Here is an 11,691-nt window from a genome sequence, read left to right as displayed (position 1 = left end):
CAGAAAGATGCCACCTCCCCAAGGAGGCTGTGATCAGACAAAGGTGGTCAGACTGTTTTTATCCCAGGGCGTTTTATCACTTTTAATCATCTTTTTCTAGGCCTTTCCAGAGAGGAGCAGCCAAACACTCCATGCAACCAACACGGGTGTATTGTGGCACCGCCCCAGGTGTTTTCCTAGCATGACTCACTTTTATCTACAGCAGGTGGGCTGAGGCACCTTGCAGTTTTCTCTCCTTCCCATCGCAGTGACTTCTTTTCACATACTTTCCTCACTGCCTTCCTCAGGCCATAAATTAAAGGCATTTTCTTCTTTTAAGAAGAGCTGAATGGCCAAGGAGAATGCCCTCTTGGGGGTTTCACAATACTGACTGGCACCCAGTGAGAGCTGAACACACACTGGGTCTAGGAAAGTATGAAATGCAAATACTATTTCAACCCACCTGCTGGTACTCTAATAAGGCAAAGGAAAGGCTTGGCTAAGGCCAGCGCTATAAACTGTTAGCCAGAAGCCTCTGCAAAGCTTCCTAGGTTCCTTGGATGAAAAGCACAGGAATTCAGTGGTGACTATGGCCAGGCATTGGTTTGCTGCATGAAGTCCAAATTGGAAAGCCAACAGAAGGCGATTGCCCACAATTTCAAATTAGTTATAAAAGTGTCTGCAAAAAATGTGCCCCTTTTAGAAATAACAGTCAAATCAACAGAAGGTTAATAAAGGCTTTAATTTCACACACACAAAAAAACTCTATATATAATTTAAAAAGGAAACAAAAACAAAGGAAAAACCGTAAAGGATACAGAGGGAACAGTTCTGCTAAAACACAGATAAAGTGCCGCTCCACACAAAACATCAGAATCAGAATCAAAAGTCACTCTGAACACAAAGAAAAAAACCCACCTCACAAATAATGTGGCCAAAGCTGCCAGCAAACCTGGGAGTGGCTCAATTAGGCAAAGTGTAGGAACCTCCCTTCTGTTTTCTTCTCCCTAAGCATAAAGAAACACCTATAATAGGCCAGGGAAGTTGGGGAGGGACAGGAGCTCTCAGAAGGAGGGAAACCTGGGGGTGAGAGCTGTGCACACCCATGCGTGCTCTCCCTCTTTGCCTGCTGTTTTAGAAATAGACCAGTTCAGTCAACTGATTTTTTTTGTTCTAGCATTTGACCTGATGAACTTGAATCCTGATCCAGATCCTCATTCCCTCTCTGCTGATGCCAGTGGACATAACTATACTTCAAAATCTCTGTACTTTAAGAAAAGTCCAATGTCACTAAAATCAAATGCTTATTCATTACTGGCACACTTTTGATTGAAACTTCAAAATCTCAGACACATAGCACACGTGGAAAGGAAACAACTTACTAATTGTGTTTAAATATAACAAAAGTGACTGTTTGAAGCCTGGTAATCAAAGCATGCCATAAAGGAGTCAATGATTGGGGTAACACACAGCAAAGTAATTGTCACGAAACTCTCAAGGCCTAACAAACTATAGTTTCCCAATAAAATATATGTATTCTTCAGATGTTAATAAGACATACCAAGGGAGAGAAAGATGTTAGAAGGCAGAAATCTTTTAGTTTGGGTACATTTTTGCGAGAGTATTACTTGGTATAAAGAAAAATGAGAAGGAAAAGAACATATCCATTTACTGAGATGCTTTTTATGACTTGCATCTGGTGCTGGGTTGCTGATTTTTCTAAAAATCTCCCTACACATGCAAGCTCCACATCTTGGAAATTGAGCTGTTTCCCTGATTTAAAGCAGAAATCTGTCTCAGGGGTCAAGTAAATCAAATAAAAGGGTTGAGGGGGAGGCTGGATAACTAAGAGCATCCACTGCAGTCACTTCAGAGGACAGAGGAGGAGGAGGAGAACATTTTCATACCCTCTTTTCAGTGTATCACAAATGAGTTTACAAATTACTTTTTTTCTCTTCAGGTGAATTTCATTATACAACTCTCTCTGTAGGTGCATGTGTGTGGTTACATAATAGTAACTGCAGTATGGAAGGATAAATAAATTCATAGATTACGTTGCAGAGGTCTGTAAATCTTAAAGCTTCTCTTTCAGGAGAATTTTACACTTGATCAAGAAGAAAAAGAAATGTGTAGTTTAATATTTGCATCTGGAGTTAATTAACTGTTCTGTAAGTATCACTGCACACTTCTTAAAAATGTAAACACATTTACATTTATTTGCTACTAAGCCATTTAAGTTAAGCCTGGAATTAACAAATCATAGCAAGTAAACCAACAGCTTTTGGAATCAAAATATAAATAGAAGACCAACCATGAATTTGCTTCTTATTCTATTTTGCTGAGGCAAAATTTATGAGTGTGTACAAACATATAAATAGATCCCTAACAAAATAAGAGTCTACCTTCTCAAAGGTCTAAATTATAGTCTAGGTCACTAAAAGGGTAACGGCATCTAGCCACATGCAACTTTCTGGTTTTCCATAATATCAGGGGATAAAAATCAACAAGTTTAAATTTTTGTTTATTTTTCCCCTCAAAATAATTTCAACTAAGAGCAAAAGGTTGTGTCCAGAACTGCTATCAAATTCCAATTCAATGTCATTTAAAGTAATGTAATGTAACCACACATTTGGCATTTCAATAGGAAGGTTAATTAGTTATTGTGAGGACTGCCTGAAACTGAAGTACTCTGTTCCTATCTAATTTGTCCCTTCCTGGCCCCAACATGCTAACTGCCCCATCCCCTGCTTCAGTTAAACTGATAACACTGTGCAAAAAATAATATATTATCTATTTATAATATTAAAATATATACAGCCAGTTCAAAAACAAAAGAAAACAAAAACCAAGAATTACCACAATCCCACCCCCAACATAGTAGAGCTCAAATCTCCATTTGTAGTCAAATGAGTAAGTTAAAGGAGTGAAGGGAGAGGGGAAGGCTGACAAGGCCACAACCCTAGAGAGTGTAAAATCCAAGCCCCAAATTTGCAAGTATGAGCAGTGAGAGAACTCATATACTCTACTATCCTATTTTCAACAAGTCCTGCCCAAGACATAAAAATCAAACCAAATCAGAGTTCTGTGCCAAGTGCACTTCTAAACCATAAACACATGCAAGCCATGAAAACAATTCAAATCAGGTTGCTGGTAAAGCAACCTAAGCTCATGGCATTACTTCCATTTTTCTCTGTGTCTGAACACAGACATCACTTCAAATCATTCCCAATCATTTTAACAGCTCAAAGCTCTCATATGCAGAGACAGGGAAGAGAACAACCAGCTAAGAATTTGGTCACTTCATTTACTTATGAGAAAACAATCTTCAGTCAAAACAAAATGAGGCTCCCGGTAGAAATGAAACAAAATCTGAAAAGCTAGTTTTTAAAACAAATATTTTCCTCTGCTCTAAATCCCTGAATATTCTAGGACTACCATTTTAGAACATTCACACCAATAATGAGTGTTGGTAGATGGCAGGAGGCAAAGCATTTATCAGTAGTTAAGCAAAAGTGCTGAGGCCATTTACAATTCAAAGATCAAAACTTTTAGAATTTGTGACTATGTCAGAACACCCAAGTTTTAAGAATAGGGTTGGAATTTGCCAAAGGCAATCTTCCAGAAAAGATATTGCATCTTCTGTGATGACATATTTTCTCCTCCTGAAAAACTTGATGTGGTTTTGTCCCTAAGAACTGAAGGGTAATCTCTTCAGTTCTAATAAAAGCAACAACAACAACAAAAAAATAAGATGGAAAATAGCAAAGAAGTTTCATTTTGCTATCCTTAACTGTGCAATCCTAACGACACCTGGGCTTGCAGAATTACACCCTCAAACTCATTCTTTTGAATTAATAAGCTGTTTAACCAAGCTGGTTATGTTGGCTAAGTGACTAATAGCACTTGATGCTGTCTCCCCACTCACCCTCAGAGCACCTAAAAAGATATATTGTGCACTTTTTAAAATTTGTTAGTTCTTGAGATCACCAAAATCAGTCACATTTTAATTCTCACCCTGTTTTTAAGAGCAAAGCCAAACAGTAAATGATTAAATGCTCAAGCTTTGCCCTATAGCCTCTGTTCTTCATTTCACATTTGCAGCAGGGCTTTTAGCTTTAGTGGTCTAGAGTCTTAACAAAGCAGCATATCTCCTGCCCTCTCTGCCTGGGTAGCAGAGATGCTTCTGTTTTTCCTTTTCCCTAAGCATTTCTGCTGGGGAGTCTAGTTGAAGCAATATTATCTTTCCACCTTTTAAAGTTTTGACTATAATTCTTTAGGGTCATTCTGCTCCATGGAAGAATGATACAGAATAAAATAAAATATTCTATTCTCACCATCACAATAATATAGGTGAATATGATGAATAAACTGTATGAAAAAATCTCTCTAGAGAAAACATGATATGTACAATGAATACCAAATGTGGGACCATAACACATCCTAAAGCACCAACAATCTATTCTTGGGAACTGCACATAAACAGCAAAGGCAGAGCAGATTCACAAAATTTAAAAAATGAAAAAGCTCCTTAAGTCAGGTGACAGAAATGTCTCTTGCAAGAACAAACTGTCATTAGTGTAACATGGAGAGCTGGCTTTCCAGTGAACTTAACTCATAAGAAACACATGAAAGGTCACAGACTTGAGTGAAGCTACTCAAGGAACATAAAAGCTAAAAGACAACTGATATGTATATCTTCACACATTTCTCAAGAGAATGGACTCTCTGACACTTTCCTTTCTCTCCAAACTGCTGTGCTATTAATTTTGAGCAGGCATATTATCTGGTGGCTCATCCTCTTTTTCTTTTTCCTTTTTTGGTACTGGGGATTGAACCCAGGGGTACCCTACCACTGAGTTATACACACAGCCCTTTTTATTGAGACAGGGTCTCACTAAGTTGCCCATGCTGGCTTTGGACTTGGCGATCCTCCTGACTCAGCCTCCCAAGTTGCTGGGATTACAGGCATGTGCCACCGCGTCCGGCTTCATCCTAACCCTTTAAGGCTCCATTCATTCCACGTGCACGTGCGTGTGTGTATGTATATATGTATACATTTATACATACACACCTATTTACAACATGTATTCCTAAGACAAAAGGAAGTGCCTCTCTTGTAGGAGAAAAAGTAGAATCAGCTACAGATGAGAACAAGGTTTCCATAAAATAGTTAGTATGGAGCGTTCTGTGGCTAACTACAATTTTGTCTTTTGGTTTGGCCCTGAGCTGTTTGTTGCTCCCACATCAAGTAGAATTCCAAATTCTCCTCGGGCAGAGAAAAGGTGAGGTGGGTAGCTGTAAGAGAAAATGCAGTGCACACTGCCAACCTAGGAGTCTGCTCCTCTTGAGGCCTGACGAGCAGTCTTCCCCACTTCCATGCTAAGTGCCTGAGAGTTCTTTTCTGTTTCCAGCAGCTCATCAAAGATCTCCCTTAAAATAAAACAAAAAACAAAACAGGGAGTTCAGAATCAAGGAATACACAGGAGAAAAAGTAACAGGAATGGACACTGATAAAGCCTATACAATCCCATTTTGTGTTGCAATTTTATTAAATAAGCAGCCCACTTACTTCATCACCATCTTAACCCTCTGGGTGCTAATTTTGGAGAATAGCAGAAACTGCAATAGTTTTTAGCTTTAATAAAAATGCTATATAGTTCCCATTCATATAAATCAGATTTCTAGCTGCAAAACTGAAAGACCAAAAACATTTGGGTTAGGACAGTTTCTATCATAAAACAGTTTAAAGTTCTGTACCTAGATACTACTGTGTGATGAGTAATTAGTCTGAGTACAGAGAAAATACTTTGCACTTATAAGGAAATATCAAGAGATGAACACTAAGCAAAGATAACAAAAGTTAAGTAAAAAAAAAAAAATCAACCAATCAAGTCATGGGAACATTTTATTCTCAAAGGAGGAGTTTGGATAATTTTTTGCCTGTTACTTTGGGTCTAGCAAAGTTTCTTACTTGTGCATGTAAAAGAAGATGTAGCCACTCCGATCCCGATCACTTTGCACAGCAGCCTCTTGGATTTTCGATACCTCTAGGTCATTATAAGTAAACCATGCCTGCTTCTTAATATCATACACGTCACTAATATAATGACCTGAAACAAATAAAATCTTAAAATCGAGGTTTTCTAAAACATAAAAAATTTTTCTCAGACATAGGAAATTGAGAAACAGTCACCTCTTCTACCTGATCTTCAACAACGTTTTTAAAATCCATTTGAAAAACATACAGAGAATTAAGGGATTTTTTTTTTGGGGGGGGGGGGTACTAGGGATTGAACCCAGGGGCACTTCATCACTGAGCAACATCCCCAGTCCTTTTTATTTTTTATTTTGAGACAAGATCTTGCTAAATTGCTTAGGGCCTCACTAAGTTGCTTGAACTTGTGACTCTCCTGCATTGGCCTTCCATGTTGCTGGGATTACAGGTGTGCACTACCATGCCTGGAACAACTTAATAAGTATATTCTACTCAGGGGAACAAGGGAATTTAGGTCATTTCTGAATAGAAAAATTGAAGCAGATACACGCACTTAATCCACAGTGTGTGATCAAAGTGTTTTTCTTTCTTTTTTTTTTTTTTAAAGCATTCAACTTATACCTTATAAAACTAGGCAAAGAGCAACACAGTAAGTGGTAAATGCTGGCTAAAATGTCCATTTACCTGAAGAAGAGGTGCTACCAATGTGACTGACAACACTGATGAGCCGATAGGAATGAGGGAGATTTCCTGTCTGGAAAACAGAAGTGGGAGTGACTCTTCATTTGAGTAAAAGCAAAACACTGAATTTGAATTTATTATCAAGCTGACAGAGGTAAGCTTCAGTGCATGGTATAGTCATGCTGGTTATGCTCTTCATACTCTTTGGTCCAAGAACCCACTCTCAACTAAGAGTTTATTCTAATGAAATAATTCAAAAGAAGAAAAGAGTATATATTCACTGTAGCATTATCTATAATAATGAAAAGTAGAGACTAACAATATACCCAATATAGCAGACTGGCTAATGGCATATCAATTCAATACAGTATTATTGAGTTATATAAAAAATTGTGGATCAGCAATATGTTAACTTGATTTTCAACCTCTAAGAATGCACATAATAACTACAACCCTATAAAAAGTTATATTAACAGGAATTGGAATGGGAAAAAAAAGTTGCTATCTTGCTGTAGGGTTATGGGTAAACTTTTACATTTTAAATGTTTCAAAATGTTATTAAATACTGTCAGTAAAAAAAAAAAATGAAAAAGTGATAATCATGAACTGTAGACAGCACTGTAAGGTAAAAATTTGTGAAGGAATACTGCTATATGTAAACCAAAAACTATTAAAATGTTCATAAATTTTTATTCAGTAATTTACTGCTGAAGATTTATCTTGAATAAAGACATCTAAAATATGGAAAACACTATAATCACAGCTTGTGATCGCATTATTATTATTATTATTTTTTACAATGAAAAATCATAACTACTTAAATGCTCAATGTTAGTTAAAAATAAATAGTACGGAGGCTGGGGATAGCTCAGTTGGTAGAGTGCTTGCCTTGAATGCACAAGGCTCTGGGTTCAATCCCCAGGACCAAAAACAAAACAAACAAACAAAAAATAGTATGTTAATTTGAGGCCATACAGTGTAGCCATTAAAAATAAAATCCTTACAGTCTTTTTTTGGTGTTATTGGGGATTGAATCCAGGGCCTTTTGCACATGAGGCAAACCCTCCACCAGTGAGCTATACTCCTACAATTAGTCTTAAACCAGGATAAATCTTTACTAATACAATAACATTTTTCAAGCACATGCAGAGACAGGGACGACAAAAGAATATGCTAATAGTAATTGTAGTAGGATAGTGGGATTCTATGAGTTAAATTTTGGGAAAAAGACTATTATTTAAGGAAAAAGATCAACAGGCTCTAGCTGACATCACTAATCCAACAGTTTTCACTATTTAACTATAAAGATAATATGGTTACTTGGTGAATTTAAAGATAATTTAATATACATATGCCTTTATGCATACCATAATCATCAGGTTCTTTTATTTTATTTTTTAGTATCGGGGATTGAACCCAGAGGTGCTTAACCACTGAGATATACCCCCCTCCCTTTATATATTTTATTTAGAGACGAGTTCTTGCTAAGTTGCTGAGGCCGGCTTTGAACTTGTGATCATCCTGCCTCAGCCTTTCAAGCCACTGGGATCACAGACGTATGCCACCATATCCAGCTCACAATCATGTTCTTATCTAACTAACATGCACATAAGATGGTCAGGATGTATTTGTTTTGTTCTGAATTTTGTATGTAAGTAATGAATAGCAAACTTGAGAAAAAGAAGACCATTTGATGGTGGCTAAAAGGGCACAAATGAAACTGTGGTTGATGTTAAACGTGTGGTATTTGAAAATAAAGAACACTGACAACCTGACCAGTTCTACACAGGGATAAAACATTACCTCAGCATTTCTTTTTAGTTCCTCAGCTTCAGCTTCTGTGTACTCCATATCAAAAATATCTTCATTTCCAGAATCCTCATCTGAGCCCAATGCATCCAGAAAAGAGTTGTTAAATTCTGAAGCACAGAAAACAAAAAGACTTTTTTGGTGGTACTGGAAATTGACCCTAGGGGTGCTACATCCTCAGCTTTTTAATTTTTAATTTTGACACAGTCTAAGTTGCCCAGGATGGCCTTGAATTGTATTCCTCCCATCTTAGTCTCTAGAGTAGCTAGGACTATAGGCATGTGCTACTGTGCCTCTCAAGATAAAAATCGTATAACAGTCCTTGGAATTGAATTGAGATGACTTAGGCTGGTGGCACATACCTGTAATCCCAGCAGGTTGGGAGGCTGAGGCAGGAGGATCATTAAATTCAAAGCCAGCCTCAGCGAGGCCCTAAGCAACCTGGTGAAACCCTCTCTCAAAAATTCAGAAAAAGGGCTGGGGATGTGGCTCAGCAGTTAGATGCCCCTGGGTTTACTACCTGGGGCCAGAAAAAAAAAATCCAAATAAAAAGATGATCTGGAAGATAAAATGCTTGAGGTACAAACTTTATCATTCTAGGCAAACACAAAACACATTATTATTATTATTTTTTTGGTGCTGGGGATTGAACCCAGGGCCTTGTGCATGTGAGGCAGGCACTCTACCAAGTGAGCTATATCCCCAGCCCACATAACATATTATTAAGGTTCAAAGTTACTCAGCCCATTCTGGGGTATAACACTGCAGACACAGATACCTGTAAATAAATGTTTCTTTTTTCTTTTGAATATATTTCTATGATAAAGGGATCTAACCCTCATAAGAAAAGAGTAAAACTGAAAAAGAGTATATATTTTACAAATAATCTAAGTTCACTAGTTCTATATCCTGAATTCAGAGATGCTGCTCTATCACTCACAATGCTTTCTTTCTTTCTTTAGTTACTCTGAGATGGAGTATTGCTAAGTTGCCAAGGCTGGCCTCAACCCTGTAATCCTTCTGCCTTAGCCTCCCAGTAGATGAGATATAGACCTGCACCACTACACATGGCTTCTTCCTTTTTTTCTTTAATATGCATCTCCACTGGAAGAATCCATCTTCACTAATGATTTTATTTTTAAATTATTTGTTCTAATTATTTATACCTGACAGCAGAATGCATTTCGACTCATTGTACACGAACAGAGCACAACTTTTCATTTCTCTGGTTGTACACGAAGCAGAGTCACACCATTTGTGCAATCATACATGTACATAGGGTAATAATGTCCAGCTCTTTCCACCATCTTTCCCACACTCATGCCCCCTCCACTCCCTTCTGCACAATCCAAAGTTGCTCCATTCCTCCCTTGCCCCCCGCGCCCCACCCCACCTAATTATGGATCAGTATCCACTTTATCAGAGAAAAGATTTGGCCTTTGATTTTTTTGGGAACGTCTTATTTTGCTTAGCATGATATTCTCCAACCCCATCCATTTACCTGCAAGCACCATAATTTCATTCTTATTTAAGGCTGAGTAATATTCCATTGTGTAAATATACCACAGTTTCTTTTATTTTTATAAAATGTTTTTGGTTGTAGATGGACACAATACCTTTATTTTATTTATTTTTATGTGGTGCTAACGATTGAACCTGGTGCCTCACACATACTAGGCAAGAGCTCTAGAACTGAGCCACAACCACAGCCCCTCACTAATGATTTTAAATAAAGAATCTCAGGAACATTTGTACATAAATGGGTTATTTCTTGGGGCTGGGGATGTGGCTCAAGCGGTAGCGTGCTTGCCTGGTATGCGTGCGGCCTGGGTTCGATCCTCAGCACCACATACAAAGATGTTGTGTCCGCTGAGAACTAAAAAAATTAAAATAAAAAAAAAAGGGGGTTATTTCTTTAAAAATGTAACTGACATCACCAAAATCACAGCAGAGGACTGAACACTTAAGAATGAGAAGAACTGGAAAAGAGAACACAGCATCAAAATTCTGGAATCTTTGAAAATATATGGGTGACTGATTCTGTAGACCTAAGAAAGGCAAAGCCATATCCCAGCCAGCAAGAGAATAGCTAAGAACCAAAACAATTTACATCACTGAATATTCAAAAGAAAGAAGACATGGAAGTACCATGTACCTCTAAAATTGGAGGCTAAGGAGGTGAGACAGTAAAGATTGAGTGAAAGCTGTTTGAGAAGCAAACTCCTACATCCACTTCCCCCAACTTCATGTTGCTGCACAATGACAAAATTCTAGTCCTTTATTCTCTGGAGAGGTAAAACAGACTCTAGATTGGGGGAATGCCAAGCACAGGTGAGGTCATGAGTGCCATACTGAAAACAGAGGAGTACTGATAGTTTGCATGTTGAATGATGAATACAAAGACTCCCACATACAGTTCTATCACTTCATACTTGGCTCCCACAGTCACCTTGGCTCTGAGCCACATCTTTCATCTTTAGGCAAAGGCAAGAGATTTGAAAAATATTTATATAGCCAGGCATGTAATCCCAGCAACTTGGAAGGCTGAGACTGAGGACTGCAAGTTCAAAGCCAACCTCAACAACTTAGCGAGACCCTGTTTCAAAATAAAACATAAAAAAGGACTGGTTCCTTGGTTAAGTGCCACTGAGTTCAATCTCTGGTATCTTCCTCCAAAAAAGAATTTGATTAGCCTAAGAAAAAGGTTCAAAATACTAATATCATTTCCCTAAAAGTCTCACCCTATAAAACTCAAAGTTAACAAGTCCTATCTATTCATGTGCTTAGAGATTCTGATCAATATTTTAGTCTTCCATTCTTAATCATGAGCTGACAGCCAAGGATTACTGTATATATGAAAAAAATCCTCTAATAAAGAATATAAAGACAATATCCAGGCACAGTGGCACACACCTGTTAATACCAGTGGCTCAGGAGGCTGAGGCCTCAGCAAAAGCAAGGTGCTAAGCAACTCAGTGAGACCCTGTCTCTAAAACTTAGAAGAGATGAGGCAATTAAGAGGTCTAGCCCAGCACTAAATTTTGAATTTTGCCAATAAATATTTGTGTGTGTGTATGTGGGGGGTGGTAAAGAGGTCCAGCCCAGGAAGTCTGGATTACAGGAGTTTCAAGAAGAGAGAAAAGAAAATATAAGGAAAGAAATGAGAGAGAGAAAAAAATTGAAATTGAAAAACACAGATTTATAGATTAAAATGATTACTATATACA

At 37.8% G+C, this 11,691-nt stretch overlaps 1 protein-coding gene across 3 annotated transcripts in view; it reads right to left on the bottom strand.

The window, feature by feature from the left end:
- Positions 1-702: 702 nt before the first annotated feature.
- Usp37 (ubiquitin specific peptidase 37) overlaps positions 703-11,691 on the bottom strand; it is an 83,784-nt gene continuing 72,795 nt past the window's right edge. For all 3 annotated transcript variants that reach the window (XM_071619616.1, XM_071619617.1, XM_027941847.2), the window contains 4 exons: positions 8,459-8,574; positions 6,659-6,728; positions 5,951-6,089; positions 703-5,409 (listed from right to left, as the gene is read on the bottom strand). In XM_071619616.1, coding sequence (XP_071475717.1) covers positions 5,307-5,409; positions 5,951-6,089; positions 6,659-6,728; positions 8,459-8,574 — 428 coding nt within the window. In that variant the 3' untranslated portion in view covers positions 703-5,306. The remainder of the gene's footprint in view (positions 5,410-5,950; positions 6,090-6,658; positions 6,729-8,458; positions 8,575-11,691) is intronic.

The sequence above is a fragment of the Marmota flaviventris genome, chromosome 11, assembly GCF_047511675.1.
Source record: "Marmota flaviventris isolate mMarFla1 chromosome 11, mMarFla1.hap1, whole genome shotgun sequence".
In the NCBI taxonomy this organism is placed as follows: domain Eukaryota; kingdom Metazoa; phylum Chordata; class Mammalia; order Rodentia; family Sciuridae; genus Marmota; species Marmota flaviventris.
This window is presented reverse-complemented; position numbering and strand designations above follow the sequence as displayed.